The sequence below is a fragment of the Colletotrichum jinshuiense genome, chromosome 5, assembly GCF_051148585.1.
Source record: "Colletotrichum jinshuiense chromosome 5, complete sequence".
NCBI classification, from domain to species: domain Eukaryota; kingdom Fungi; phylum Ascomycota; class Sordariomycetes; order Glomerellales; family Glomerellaceae; genus Colletotrichum; species Colletotrichum jinshuiense.
Window position 1 is genome coordinate 1019939 of NC_139312.1, and position 15810 is coordinate 1035748.

The window sequence follows — 15810 nt, forward strand, 5'->3', positions numbered from 1 at the left end:
CAGCAGCTTTTGTTGCGCGCCACGCCGTGTGATTTCCCCTCTCCCTCCTCCCTCCCATAGAGACAGGGTGTGTGTGCCCCTTCTTCCCCAGCATCCCTCGCCGTCCGTCGTCTTATTTGAAATCGCCCGTCCATCAAGTGGCTGCGACCGCCGGTTCTCCGAAACACAATCGCGCAGCAACGAGGCGGCATCATTTCAGAACAAGCTTTTCGTCAACCGGATCTGTCTTTCCCTTGGGTTTCTTGGCTGTGCTAGCTCCCTTGTTGCCCCCTCGTGTCGCCCATGTCATCCGCACTTCCCAGTTCGTCCTCCCGCGATCTACGCGCCTGGGCATTCCCTTGGCACTGACGCCGGGACCATGCAATGTGAGCCATCCGGTGCCCAGGCATGTCATGTCGGTCGATGCTTCGAAAAACTTTGCCCATCGTCTGCCGTCGACGAATCATGCGTCGGTTTGCTGCAAGAAGCGCTCGGATCCGAAATCAATGGTGTCTCTGCAAGCTACTAACGCCCACTGAGTGACGAGGGTGTCGTCAGCGCATACCCCGGCTGTGTGGTTTGGTCCGTAGGCAATGTCCGGTGCGCCATTCATTCGCTGCGCCTGTTCCACGAAGGCGCGAAAAGGGGTTGCTCGTGCACTGGCCTCCCTTCATATTTCCAATTCCCATACCAGTACTTACCATGTAGGCACATCGATCAGCACGGAGCATACCTTGGCAAGACAAGTTCGATCTCTTAGCACTCTCTAGGGCTGAACGTGAGCCGCCAGCCGGCATGAGAATTTCTCGGTTGCCAAGACGGAGCATTTCGCCTTCCCGTTGTTCCTGACTATTGTCGCATCTGTGATTGGAAAACAAGACACAGGCCCTCGACAGTGTCGATCTCTGGATTTGGATCATCGTCGCTGGTTTTGCGTTGCCCCAGATGTTTCTCCACCGCCCACCGGCAACAGCCATCCGCCCCCAGAGACCCAGAAGTGCCCTCCGCGCGGAGTCGTGTCTAGAACGAACGGGACGGGGACTCGAGAGCCTTGGAGCGTGCTTGTCGTCTGGAGATTTTTGGGCATCGTGTGGGCCTTACGTACGTCCGACGCCTCTCATCTGGGTTTACGTGGGTCAATAGTGTCGCTCCCATAACTGTAAATGTCTTGCAGTAAGAAGACGTCAGCGACTCCTGACTGCTCAGTTTGGATGAGGTTCGGACGACGTGCATGTCCTGAGCAAGAGGATCCGCTAACCAAACCCCCGGGGTCTCCGCCAAACATATTCTCCAAGCCCTCAGATCTCAGCATCCAATCAGAGGCCTTGTTGGCTCAGTGGTAAAGCGCCTCACTAGTAATGAGGAGATCGGGCGTTCGATTCGCCCACGAGGCATTCGTGAGATGGGAGTCCCATCGATTCTCTTTTGTTCAACCGGACTTGTACATCACTTTCCGATTTGATCGTGATATTCTTTTGCCAGGTGCCATGCGACTCTAATTCGTGATGCCTTGAATGAGTTGGACGAGTATCTGGTGTTAGCTAGTTTGTTAGGATCAATGCGAATTGCCCACAGATTCTAGATATCGGTTTCCATATTATAATGCGCGCTGCGGGAGAAAGCCAGTAGCAAAACAAAGGAACCCCCGCTCGCATGTTAGAGAATCTTGGTCTTCAAGGCTGTTCTCTATAAAATTGTTGGCAATTCAGAGTCTCTCCATCACCTGGTAGCAACGAAAACTATGCACTCTACAATGTTGAATTGCTACATAACGTGTTTTTTTACTAGAAAAACTGGCAATTCCGGGCTAAATTCATAATCGGTGTTAGTCTGAGCCCAGAAACAGGGTTACAAGTTTTGTAAATCAGTGCCCGAGCTAGCTTACACTGAAGATTGTATAAATAATACGATAGCATGCGCCACATCATGCGTGACCGAAGCCGAAGACCGTTCCCAATTCAACATCAGGACAAGTGCTGGAAGGATCGCCAGAAACAGAAGGGCGTCTGTGAAATCAACAGGCATTGGAGCGGTAACCTTACATCTTTAGTCCTAGTCAGTCGGAGCCTGTCATACGAGTCTAGCAGTCTTTCAAGTAACTATGGCAGCATTGATCTCTATAAGGAACTACACGAAACAGCTATCCAAGATCTTGCAGCCGTTATTAACTATTTAGCTGGTTCCCGAAAGCTCACACTTGAATGAGCACGTCGCACGTGTGCGAGAATCATAGTTTACCCCCCGTCCCAGCCATTGGGGTCGTACTCACCGACGCTATTGTCGTCGCCGCTGTGACGTAGAGCAACCACTTCAGTCTTACACGATAACCAGGCAAGGGCGAGATAATGATTCCTCGTGTATTATCCGTGAATGCTAAAAACCTAAGGAATGGATTTCTAATGACATATCTCTGTTGCCAAAGCACCGAAGGACCGTGACCATAACCCATAACCCATAACCCAGAAGCCCGCCGTCCAACGCCTAATGCCGCGCTTTACCAAGTCCTCTCCCAATGAATACGATGCAATAAAAGCCGTGAAAAGGGAGTGAAGAAGAATCAAAGTCGTTCACCGGGCCCCTGGGCGAACTGCCTCCAAGGGGCGCCGAAGTAAGGGGTTTAGAAGTAGGCGATCCGGGGGCCCGAGACCTGAGGGTTCCACGAGACGTAGTCGTTGTCGTAGACGCCCACGAGCTCGAGGCCCTCGACGGTGCCCGCGGCCTTGCAGTCCGTCGGCGCGGTCAGGTATGCCCCGTACGTGGCATCCCAAGTGGCGTACCCGCCCGAGACGACCGAGATGCGCCCAATGTTGACGTTCCTCTGGTTGCCGGGGCCCCAGCCGGGCGAGCCGCCGGCGGGGGCGGGCTGCAGCGAGGTGAAGACGTCGAGCTTGCCGCTGCCCGAGACGCTTGAGGTGGGGCCGTCGAGGTAGAAGTAGAACTGGCACTTCTTGCCGGCGGCGGCCTGAGGGTAGGTGAAGGTCAGGAGGGCGGTGAGATCGTTGCCCTGGTTGGAGGTGGACTTGGCGACGACGCCGCCGTACGAGGGGGTGATGGCACCGTTCCTGGTGTTGTAGGTGAAGATGGCAGAGGGCGTGAAGTAGGTGGCGGGGGCGGCCTGGCGAGATTCCACGGGGGAGGCGATCGCGGAGGTCGCGGCGAGGAGGGCGGCGAGGACGGTCTTGGGGAACATTTTTGATGGGCTTTGCTGAAAGGCTGGAGGGAGGATTTTGGGTGGAGGAGTCTCTAAGACTTGTTGAGAGAAATGGGCAAGTTGGTTGTTTTTGGTGGTGGTGTGTTTGCTTGGTGACTCGGTGAGCTGATGATGATGAGAGGAGATGGACAATGAAAGAAGTCGGACGAGTATTTATACAAATCTCAAAGAGGGAAACGTCGCAGAAGAAACATCCATTATCGTGAGCCTCACCGACTTCTTGGCCATCAGCCAAGCATCGTGGCTTCGCCAGCTCAGGCGTTTTCGGTGCAAGTGCAAGTCTAGCAATCGGAATAGCCTCAAAACGGCCTCAAAAATAGCAACACACACACCAACTCACTCACACACACACCGCAAAGTGGCATAGCCCGATTCTTACTACCAGCCGTTAGGTCAGATCCGATCAGGCCTCCAGCTTCCCGACGCCTCCCCCGCAACCATGCCCGCCAGCCCTCCGCGGCGTGCGACGGAACCTAAAATCACGAGAACAGTTGCACTTTGGCTCCGCAGACGAATAAGACAAACGAAGCCTATTCCAGTCCGCACCCAGCGTTCATCCAATGCGATCCTCGAAGCCCCCCCGCAATGAGGTGGGTGGGCTGAAGGATGACCAGCACGTGCCGAGGAGGCTCAGCTTTCAAAGAGCTGAGAAGCTTCGGCCAATGAGCGCGAGCGGCGTGGCAGCTGCAGCCTATCGGAGCTTCGTGGGCTGCGTCGCGTGGCTTGATGGGTAGGCTAAATGGTGGTGGCAGGGCTTCGTATATTTGTCTAAGCTTACATTCGCATGATCTGCCGGCCGGTAGGCAAGTGAGAAGAAAAATTCCACACTAGCACGGGACTGGAGGAAAACATCGTATTCTAAATTCCTGGCTGAGACATGACTGCGGGAGCGTTTAATGGGGAAGCTCGCCATAAAAGGTCGTTTATTGAGGATCTGTGGCTTTTTTTTTCAGTCTCAGTAGGATCTATTTACGAGATGATGAGCGTCGGTGTGATCCAAAACTGCAAGTTGCAAGGTTTCACGATGATGTGATCTGTCGGCTGGCTTCTGCTGGAGGGGCTGTGTTGGCTCCGCTGGGATGGCAAGGCGACGATGCGTTCAGCCTGCGTCCCCGGGTGAGTTTGGCAACGCTCTAGAAGCTTGTACGCCTTTCTATGACACATAGGTATTTTCCCGGGTACAGGTAATACGGGAGAATGTTGGCCAAGAATCCCCTCTCGAGCAATTACAGGATTCAGAAGGCTCCCTCCTCTCCGCGCTGCCCTTTCAGTCATGCATCGTCCCCGCACATAGGTCAACCTTCTCTAATACTTTGTGGGAATGCTCATCACACACCTAAAAGTAAGCCGACTGTGACCTTGCAAATAAGCCGCTGCTCTGCAGTCGACACTGTAGCAAAATCGCATTATGACAGTCTCAAACACGGAGATACAGCCTGAAATCCCATCTCCGGGCAACTCCAAGACTTAAATATCTATTATTTATACGACTTCGCCTGACAAACCTGTTTTAGATGGTGCCATAGTAGACTCGCAGTTATACGCCAAGGCTTTCGCAACAAACAGCGCTTCAAAGCAACCAAACAAGTTTGGGCATCTTGCCAATTTATACGCATAATATGTATCCAATGAAGCCATGGTGAGATGACAAGCACACAAGTGAGAAGTAGCAGATAACTGTCACAGTCATTGTGGGAGCGTGAGTTTCCCTGAAACCATTTCGGACTGACAGGATCTCTTATTTTACTGCCAAGATGTTCGAAGATATCGCTGGTATCCAGGGGGGGGGGGGGGGGATCGACTACTGCAAGAAAGAATACTCTTCACTCAGACGCAATCTTGTGACTGGCGATGAAATATTCGTGCCTGTATTTGGAATACGACATCGTTAAGCAGCCCCTTACAGTCTTGCTACCCCTTACGCCAGATAGCAAGTTGTCGCAACAAAGACAGGAAACATTTACACAGTACTCAGAATGATTCTATGATGCTAATAACGAGCTAAATGGCTTCTGTTTTCTTTGTGCTGCTTCGAAACTGTGTAACTTTGGCATTTGGATTGCGTTGGTTGCCGCCAAATGCGTCCAACGTAGTTTTTTGGGAGGTCCAGTTACGACCCGATCATGAAAGTTTAAAGGAAAGGCAGGCCGCCAGCTTCACCTACGGAAGCGTTGACCATATCCTCATTTTTAAATTGAGGAGAACCCAAGGCGTTGATATTGAGATTCAACCGCCAATATGTTACTCCTTCACTTCATCACCCCTATCTTTGCCGCAGCGGCCGTTGCCGCAGTTGCTCCTTCGGACACGTCATCCTCAAACTATGTCGGCCCTCTCTCCCTAGACGCTCTCAAAGAAAAACGCGACGTCGTTAAAGTACTAGAAACGCGGGAAGAAAATTGCATTAGCGTGCACCTCTGCCTCGAGGAGGACTGGAAAGGCGACTGCTACTGGGCCTGCTTCCGGCCCGGCGAGGAGGCTTGGCCCAACTCGAGCTGGGGCCACAAAGTCAAGTCTGCTCGGCCAGGGCAGGGCGCAAAATGTGTTTTCTTTCTGTACGTTTGGACATTCTGCTGTCTTTCTATTTCCGTAATGGGCTGGCTAACATTTTCGAAGTGGTCCTGAGTGCAGCTACAGGCACGAGAAACAGGACATGACCTACCCAGGAGGTAATTTTAAAGACCTGGGCAAACTTGAAGTGGGCTGTTTCTATTGCATGAAGAATTAGGCAACACCTCCGATGTCCCTAGTGAGGACACAGTCTCTTGCTCGGTTGCACGGCAGCCTTGTTCTAGTGCGCAGTTACGCCAAATATCGTTCCATTGAAAATATGTTTGATTGAATGATCTTCTTGGAAGGCTTTCTTGAGTAGATCATTGGTGGTCTGAGGCAAACTTAGACTAACATAGGCTAGCCCGATCATGGTTTCGGTAGTACAGTAGCCCTCTTCCAGCTTTTTGAAAGTTTTCGTTTTTTATCATGCTACCCCCTTGCCGGTTTTTAATTTGTTCTCGTGCTCCTTTCTTTTGGCCACGATATCGGGACCATCTCTGAGTAAGATGTCATAGTTATCATCCATCCCGTCTAGATTGCGCAAGAGATTCAGTAAGCTTATGGCAAACGACGCAAGTGACTGTAACGGTAATGTCCACTTACCACGCACATCGATTCTGAACTGCGCAATTCTCACTGTAACCTCGAAGTCGTTTTCCAAGTTGAGAAGACTTGCAGACGTATCAGGTCTTAATTTGCCTTCATCGGCCAAGAGAAGGACTGAGCGGTCCAACCAGCCATCCGACTTGTTAGGCGACTCTACAAGAACCATCCGGCCGCTGTCGCTTGGCGGGAATTCGCAATTTCTGAAGCCGCGTTCGTCGCCCTTGAAATCCCGGTAACCGCGAGGGTTGTCTGCGAACTCGAAAGTCAAGCATAATAAGCTGTCGTGTTTGAGCGCCTTGTAGGTAGGACTGGGTTCGAGACCACCTTTGGCGGGTCGCGTTATTTCGCGGATCCTCCACACAGTTTGCCCCGAAGTTGTTATGCAGGGTACGGAAAGACCGGTGGACGTGCGAAGCATGGAGAGAAACCATGGAATTTGTGGTCCATACCTCGTACGGATGGTTACCGGGGAGCCATCCACCAGGTGTCCAAGTGTGCTATACTGTTTATCGTCGCCCCTTATTAGCATAATGATACCAATTAATACTAAATATGATTTACCTTGCCGTCAAGATATGGGTTAATAGACCATAAACCATCGTGATCTCCCCATGTTGATGGGTCATAAGGTGCAGATCGCGGTCCTTGGAATCTGCTCACAGGACCAGTGTCAGAGGTACCATTGAATACTCTGTTAAAAATCACAAAAGAATAATTAAATCTCACCTTGGTGGAAATACAGGGCTTTCGCTCTTCGTCTTGATGACAACAGGTTTGTGAATGTCGTGGAAGAGATACTGAGCTCTGCCATCAGATGTCTGTGTTTTGAACCGAATTTGAGCAGTGATGCTGAGAGATTTAGGAATGTCGATGCACTTCGAGGTAGAGCCTTGAGTTGCACCACAAAACCACTCCGCAGCGTTCGCAAGGCTAAAATGTCCGCAAGCCTCCATGGATTCGATGATGTTTGTCATATCCGCTCGCTGGTATGAATTAGATACAAATACAGCTTTGCCATGGCATATGGAGATTACCTCAATGACTCTCCAGTTGAGGTGGTTGCCTACGGTAGGGCACCACTGTTGTGGACTATAATGCAGTCAGTGTCTACAAACCTGAATTCAAGCGCAAGGGGTCTCATACTTTGACGCGAGGATGGTATTGCCACCCACGGCCTCGAAAACAACACAATCACTGCTGTTTTTAAAGCCACGGCTCACGTTATGGTCCTTGGCTGCTGTGCTTTCCTCTTTAGAGTCTGCTCCAATCTCAACCGGCTGCCAGCGGATATCTCAGTTCATTTGACCAAAGACTTGCGCACCAGAAGGGAAACACACCGAAGAGATTGCGAGCCCGATAGAATGTTTGAAGCTGTCTCGTCGCTTCTCTTGCTCGAATATTTCATCCCCCATCAACGTTTTCGATGAGATCAACGTGCCCCCAATGGTGACTTCGTGGCAGAAGAACTGTCCTACACTTAGTCAGAAACGCATGAACTTTTACAGAAGAAGAGGACGTGAGGGCGCTTACCAAACTTTTTGTGGAACTTCCGGATTTTCAACATATCTTTGGTTTTCTTGATTTCCTCAACATCCTCTATGAACTCTGGCGTCGGCACAAGATCATCGGCGTTAAGAAAAAGGGTAACTCTTGGCAACTAAGGCCTGATCAGCAAAAGCTCCTCGTTCATTCCGTTACTGTGCGAGTGACTTACCATATACTTGCCAATCATGTTGTAAGTTGAGGCCGCCTTCTCGGCCGACGACCCGCTCTGAGTGTCTGAATTCGTCCCCGCAGTCACACCAATGCCGAGTCCGGAGTAGCCCATTGTGATTTTACCGTTGACTGACGAATTTTCAAAACTATTCCGCACCATGGAGTGAGAAATTTCGTTCTTGACAATAATGACATCGATTTTGGAACTATCGGTGACACCGTAGTTAGGAATTGCATCAGCAGCGTTGATTCCAGAGGCGATATCCACTCCATTAGGTGTTATATTTGGATTCTTGTGTGGGAATTAGCTAACTTCACCAATAACAGAGTTTAAAATTGAAAATATGAAGGGCAAAAAAAGAAAAGGGACGGGGAGTTTGGTCAGAACAAACCCAGAGGCCGCGAGTACACGGTTTGAAGGAAAGAATATTAATTCGAAGACAGACTGCAGACTTACCCCAGGGATATTAAGGCCTTTTCGCAGAGCAAAAGCTAAAATCACGATATCAGAAGAGAATCAAGAGAAATGCTTCTCTACATACCGGGCTTCGGTGCCATTTTGATCTGGTTAGTGTTGTGGTCAAAATACCAACCATGCATAACTTGGCAGTTCTTCATTACGAGACTCCATTGCAGTTCATCAAGCGATGACGGAGAACTTTGACAGAACTACGTCAGACGAGCTCAAACTGCGTGTAGTACGAGATTGAAATAGGAATAATTCAATCCCAAGACAAGCTTGCTTACCTAGCGTTCTGTGACATCTCAACCTTCAACATTTCCTGAGCGATCAGCGAGGCTTGGGGTTTATCGAAATTAAGACCCAAAGCCGGACCAACTAGACCAGCTGGAACCTTCGATTAGATTAGCAGATAGATAGAGAAGATTATTCATCACCAAAAATACCTCATCCTTCTGAATTTGATTGTTGACGCCCAAGGCAGCCAGGGCTGACTTGGCCTTCTCTCCGCCAACAAACGACGGGCTTGTCTCTTTGAATCTGAGTTTGATTGCAGGCACGTTACTTTCGTAAGGACAAGTCTCTTCCTGCCATAATTAGCAAATTTGACTTCCGTTTTATGGATAGAAAGCATACAAGGAGGTCGACATAGTCTTTGAACAGAGTTGTGTCTGGAACCGGAGTTTCGTCGGGTAGGCAGAATTGATGCTTTGTCATGAGTTGCGACCTTGAAAATGTTTTAGTCAAGATTAAAAGCGCTGCTTTTCATACTTTCCAAGGCTCACATTGGAGTGATTTTGTCACGAAAGTCCCCTAGTGTTCGAGACCGGAGTCTTGCGGGATCGAGAATGTCGTTGCTTGCACCATCGGGAAGTGATTTCATGACTCGAATGGAACCAACCCCCTGAGACTTGCCACTTCTGACCTCAACTAGCTTGATGACAAAGTTTCCAGACTTATACACCTCTTGGACTGTCTGTTGGTCATGGTCCTTCTTCAGGCCATAGAAGACTCGCATATCCAACTCGGGTTCCTTTAAAACGGTTGAGACATGATCCAAGTAATCCATGAAGTTGAGATCGTAGTCAAGTAGCTTGGAGATGGGAGAGCTCCAAATATCAAACTCTTTCGCCAGGCCGATTTTGATCATCCCCTCTTTGACCGTGGCCATGGAAACGTCTTTCAAACGAACATCTTCTCCGATGCCGCACTTCTGATACAACACGGCAAGGCTGACAGTGCCAATTTTGCTGCCAGAGGTCGGACCAGCAGTTGCGCTACTCATTGTACCCTTATTAGGCGCCGCGGCTACGTTGTCAATTCGTTGGAATGTGACCAACGCTCTCATATCAGGTTGCTGGGTTGTTACATCGTTAAAGGTTTTGTTGTCTGCCGAGGGCGGCGGAGTAAGCTGTGAGCTTTCCATAGCTGTGGTCATTGGAACTCTAGTCGTGATGAGAGTAGATTGAGAAGTATTGACTTGAAAATCTCTCGGCACGTGGGGAAAAGAATGAAGTGGTATGAGCTGCTTGTATGCATCTGAGAATACTTACTACCTGGGCCTTTTCTCCCTTCAATAGATGCGTTCGCTCTCGTCACACAATTAATGAACAGAGTGAATCAGGGAAGTACTGAAAACGATCGAAAGAGACCTGAAGATAGCCTGTCTCACTTTATGGTTTTTATCAGCCGCATGGCGCGGGAAAAGTTAAGCCCCATGTCTTGGCGGGTTCAGTTCAGCTGAACGAATGCGTATGTCTTACACCTGAGCCCGGAACTAGTGCCGTGGGATATGGGACAAAAGGAGGTCGACCTAGAACATTCTGTATCTATATGATCTTGCATGGAACCTGAGGTGGGCTTGGTACGCTCGTGCTTCCAACCATACTTCTACGAACCTTTTGTCATCAATTCAATTATGGCCGTGGGAGTCAACTCAAAACATCCTCTTCAGGCTCGCTTCCAGGCTTTGAGGGAAAAATATCCACAGTACCATGTCGTTATTTCGTGTTGTGAAGGATCTTTCGAGTTCCTGCCTGGGGCTCGATGGGTTTATCATGAGAGCGAAGCGAAAGCAGGTGGCAACTTTATAATGAATTTCACCAAGGGCGCCCCTCGCTACGAATACCATATCATAGTGGAAGGTACTTTTAAATACACCCGCAAGAATATGACCCAGAATAAGTGAGTCTCAGTCTTGTTTGAGTCTGGATGAACCGTTCGCTAAACGTTGCCAGTTACACGTCCTACCTGATCTCAACAGGCGATTTTGATTGGGAGAATGGGCATTGTGTTTTCCGTGCCAAGTATGAAACCCCAAAAGTTTATCCATGAGAAATGTTTATCAGCTAATACTATCTAGACCTAAATTTTCTGCTTCCTCTTGGATGAGCTGTTTGGATGACAAACTGAACTTGAAAGACCTGACATTGCCTGGCACTCGGTGTAGCAGTGCCTCAGTCTCTTGGATTAACGATGGCGCAGACCTTGACATTACTCCAGAGCTTGAAGACACCAAGTTGAAAAAGAGAATCATTGACATGCATAAATGTCATCACGATACCATTCCCGCTCAGCTGAAAAATGGCATTCGCCTGCTCGACCTGCGTTGTGATGGAGGTTACGCGCTCAGGGACGGACCTTTGAGCCTCAACAAGCAACTGGATGACGTACTAGACCAAGTCAACACATTTTTGGAGGCCAACCCAAGGGAAACTGTCCTGGTATTGCTCGGCTATTCATCTGCAAGCGTCGAATACAACTCCGAAGAACCATGGCCTGAATGCTACTCGATCAAGAATGACACTTTGTCAGAGCATTTCGACAGGTTAATGAAGAAGTCACTTAAAATCGACGATAATATATATACCGATACAAAGTGGCCCGAATTGAAGGATGTTCGTGGCAAATCCGTCATTCTTCGCGGATGGGATGTGGATCCAGATCAGGAGGAATGGGGCTTGCGTTACCGCTGTCCAATATGGGAGGCTGCACATGACTCTCAGTCAGTCACCAAAGCTAGTGAGCTCGCCGCGCAGCGGTGGGACGAGATTGTGGGAGACTTCAGCAGCCAGGATGTTATCAAATCAATATTTCTAGCCGCATCTCTGCGTCATGACCCTGAGAACGAAAAGAGTTGGATTTTTCCAAACCAGACGGCGCCTATCCTCCAAACCAAAGCCACGGACCACATTGGCAATTATGGCAAGCAACTAAAACGACTATGGATCTTGGGCGATTATATGGAGGAGAAGACGAATATGGCAATTGCGAAGCTGAATTATTTAGGGGTAGATGACAAGCCATCTAACCTACCGCCGCCTGAAAAGACCAAGACCATCTGAAAGGCTATTGACCGACGCAAAAATTTATAGTCTCTCAAGTTTTAATTATATCGGCAACTAGTTAAACTTTCTCACCACACTACCATGCGGTACACACCAAGTGACTGACTCCAAATTGTTTAATAACTGAAAGGCTAGATACAAAGGAATGAATGACATGATGTGAAAAGAAAACTCGAGTTTGAACCTCAAATTAGAATGAATAAGGTCTTTGTCTGTTGTTAGCGGATCTGCCCGCTGGACCGTGGATCTCGCTTAGAAACTCCGTCGGTCTTTAGCGTCAACTTCCGACGGGCCACAAAGTCGCTATTAAGATATTCACACTTGGCTTATTATCTTGGCATTGGTAAAATGACAGGAGCGCCTTGCTATGGGTTTCCCGACTTCATCATCGACTGCGGCGCAGACGAATGCCAAGCCGTACCTCATCAATGAGAGTTTCATGGGCTGACAAGTGTATACACAATGTCTGGTTTTCATATAGTTTAAATACTTGAGGTATCGCTCACAAAGACGAATGAAGCAAACCAAACTCGCTCTGTCTTGATTCTTTCTATCCCCAACTCTTTCCGTTCGTCAATAAGTCATTTATCCACAACTATCAAGGGGTTTCCGCTATGAAACAATTATTATGCATCGTGGCGCTGTTTCTCACGTTCGCCGTATCAGCAGCAGCAGCAATAGTGCTCACTTTTGCGCCATGCTATGCTACATTTTGTTCCGAAGACTACTTCGACTTTGAAACGAGGCTTCATATCATCATTTACTACGCCCTTGTCATAGGACTAGGCTGCTTCCTCCTTCTCCGAGCATACTTTCCTTGGGCCCGAGCACTGAGCGGCCAGCACCTGTGCAGAATACCACTTGTGGGCAAACGAGTCACATTTGGTGGTTTGATGGCTTGTACCTGGATAGTTGGTGTTACCGCTTCGACAACTACTTTCTGGCTGCCAGCGCAACAACACTTTTGGGGTCTTCGAGCGGACCCTCTTGATTGGATCAGTGCCAAGATCAAACTCACTATCACCGGCGTCACCGGCCACTATGCTGACATCTTGATGGGGCTCTTGGTTATTCCTGTGTCAAGAAATAACCTGGTTGAAAGAGGGCTCTCGCTGCATCATAGTACCCTGTTGTTTGTACACAAGATGGTCGCATATCTTTATTTAGTGGCAGCAACTGCTCATGGTGTCACTTATATCGTAAGTGATTATATCGTTACAAACAGTTGTAAGACTAATTAGCCTGACTTGTGATAGATGTATGCGGCCGATACCAGCAGCGAAGGGGATGTAGCGAAAGAAGAAGCATTCGCAACAGGCAACCCGGCGATAACCCTCTCAGAGAGCAAGCAGCGAAGTGAGTGGTTCACTATGACCACATACACCGGAATTTCTGCGCTTCTGCCTGTCTGGATCATTATAATCACGTCGATTCCCTGGATTCGTAGAAACCACTACAATTTCTTCTACTACAACCACGTTCTCTTTGGTTCGGTCATCTTCATTGCCGCCAGCATCCACGCCAGCACCGACTTTTACCTTCTTTTGCCCGGCCTACTTCTGTGGTTTGCAGATTGGGCATGTCGGTTGTTTGCTGGAGAAGCTGGTGGAATTCTGTCCCAAAAAAGAGCGATTCTGGAAAATGCAGGCAATGAGTGGCTCAGGATAACATTGCCCCCACTGAGCACGAATGGAGGCTCTTACAATAGTAGCATTTCCATGGAAGAGAAAAGCAGATCGAATTGTCGGCCACTTCTTTACTACTACATCCAAATACCGTCTATCAGCAAATTTCAGAACCACGCCTTCACTGCAGCGATTCCAAGTTCCATTCAGTCTGGTCCCGGTTTCCTATTACAGCCAACGACTGGAAAATCTCAGAAGAGACTCAGCAAAGAATGGACCTGGAAGCTAGCATCGCTAGTCTCCGATCCCTTGAGTATTAAGAACATACATATTCGAATCGAGGGACCTTACGGTGTCGGTGACAATGGATTCGAAACAGCGTCTCATATTGTCTGTATTGTAGGAGGAACTGGTATCACCGGTGCTTGCAGTCTCGCGCGCTGGTGGCTAGAGAAACGGCCCGGGAATACTTCGTTCACTCTCGTCTGGACGGTGCGGCATAGAGAAGCTACAATGATTAAGGAATGGACAGACCTCGAGGAGAGTGCTGGCTCCATGCTGAACCTTACGGCTATCGCACATGTCAGTTCAGAAAGTGGAAGGGTGGACGCCAACGAATACCTCCGAAGAGCTCTTACTCTCGGTCAGCAACCGGCTGCATCTTCGAACAATCACGCATGGGTTTACAGTTCTGGGCCTGCCGGTCTGCTTGACTCCGTCGAAAGAGCATGCATCGAGGCTCAGAAGAGTATCCGTATTGCCAAAAACGGTCAAAGCACAAGCTCCTGGACGGTCCAAAATCTCAGCTGGTATATGGCAAAGTGGGAGGTCTAGTATCCTTGAAGGGTGCATGAACACTTAATGAAAGCTGCGGCGTTCGTCTGCATCCTTCTTCTTCCACTAGGCTTTTCTTCCTTTTTCCTCTTGTAGTGGTAAATGGTTTCTGTGCCCGAAGGTTTTTCGTGGTTTAGTGTCCATATTATCAGGCACCTATAACGCTTGCAATATCCAAACATCTATATAGATAGTTCTATGGGATTGGCTAAAAACTATAAATTTCATGTTGCAATTTATGCTCAGCGTGCGGATCATAGAGAAACTGAATACAAGAAAAAAAAAATTGTGTCTTGCATGGGCTACTGTGTCTTGCATGGGCTACGGTAAAGGTTATGCAACCTGGACATCTCTAACCACGAGAGGAAAGAAGTCCCCATACATGTTTTATTGATCGAAAAGAAAATCACGCTATCCTGTATCAAGCAGCACAAGTGATCACTGACGGCGTATCCTCCATGTCTGGTCAGGCTATGGCCGTGGTGGCGCCTTACACGCGCGCAGCGCTTGGATGCATCCCCACTAATACGCGGGAATCCCTCCATTGCACATCTCACACAGGCTTTCGACATAGGTATTATATCGCTATCACCATCCTAAACGCACAAATATGAATAGAAAACAGCAGAAAAAGAGAACCAAAATAAGAAGAGAAAACCAACATTTGTTAAAAGGCAATACATAGTTTTATTGCAACTCGCTTCAAATCGTCACTTGTCATCCCTTACACACTTACAATTACTCCACGGTTCCCACTGTTTCTGTACCTACCCCTGGCACGATGTCCTTGGCTCTGGTGACTAAAGACGATTCCGGCTTCAAGCTTATTACTATGAATCATCTTTTGCTGCTGCAATTATTTTGCTGCATACTTTGTTACGCTTCCAGCACGTCATTTTCAGCTGTGGGTAAGGACGCAGACTTGGTATTTCATCCCTTTCTTTGTGGGCTGCCTCTGTAAGTTTTGAAGGTGAACTTTCACGTCTTTTTAAAATCGCCACTAATAACATATATGGCCTAAAGTTGAAACTTTAGTATATGCCTCGAGAGATTATTCGGCCAAACAGACCACAGATTGGGATCTGATACCATACGTCGCACAGAGCATGCTCATCCTCCTATGGCCAGCTTTCTACGCTGTTGGCACTCTCATAGAATTTGTTGAATGAACGCAGCCACAACATCAATGCCGTCTTTGGCGTTCTCTTCATCTTGTTTGGTATTCGATTCAATTTACGAAATGAGTATGTCGTAGATTTTACTCAGCTCTTGCTTGTGACTACCAGAAATCGACTTTCAACTAGTTCACATGACTACTACTGCGCTGCACTTAACTTCCACGTTGTCCTATGAAAAAGGGCATCCGACTTGCGTGGCTTTTATAAAACCTAGAATTTGAGTGGAATCTGCGAATAAAATAGATAGAAAACGGTAGCAGTGAATAAACCATATGCAACAATTGTAATTAAACTGCATCCT

General features: G+C 48.5%; 3 protein-coding genes across 3 annotated transcripts; 1 reads left to right on the forward strand and 2 right to left on the reverse strand.

The window, feature by feature from the left end:
- Positions 1-2596: 2596 nt before the first annotated feature.
- On the reverse strand, positions 2597-3169 carry EsH8_V_000281 (uncharacterized protein; the record flags this gene model as incomplete). Its single annotated transcript, XM_083272797.1, has 1 exon — positions 2597-3169. One exon carries the CDS (start codon positions 3167-3169, stop codon positions 2597-2599), a length of 573 nt encoding a protein of 190 aa, XP_083125512.1.
- A 2259-nt stretch (positions 3170-5428) lies between these two features.
- EsH8_V_000282 (uncharacterized protein) lies at positions 5429-5918 on the forward strand (the record flags this gene model as incomplete). The annotated part of the gene is made up of 2 exons (XM_083272798.1): positions 5429-5745; positions 5807-5918. 2 exons carry the CDS (start codon positions 5429-5431, stop codon positions 5916-5918), a joined length of 429 nt encoding a protein of 142 aa, XP_083125513.1.
- Positions 5919-7641: 1723 nt separating this feature from the next.
- EsH8_V_000283 (uncharacterized protein) lies at positions 7642-9951 on the reverse strand (the record flags this gene model as incomplete). The annotated part of the gene is made up of 8 exons (XM_083272799.1): positions 7642-7820; positions 7880-8006; positions 8064-8357; positions 8523-8557; positions 8608-8723; positions 8813-8919; positions 9162-9252; positions 9311-9951. The coding sequence occupies 8 exons, from the start codon at positions 9949-9951 to the stop codon at positions 7642-7644; spliced, it is 1590 nt and encodes a 529-aa protein (XP_083125514.1).
- Positions 9952-15810: the final 5859 nt, after the last annotated feature.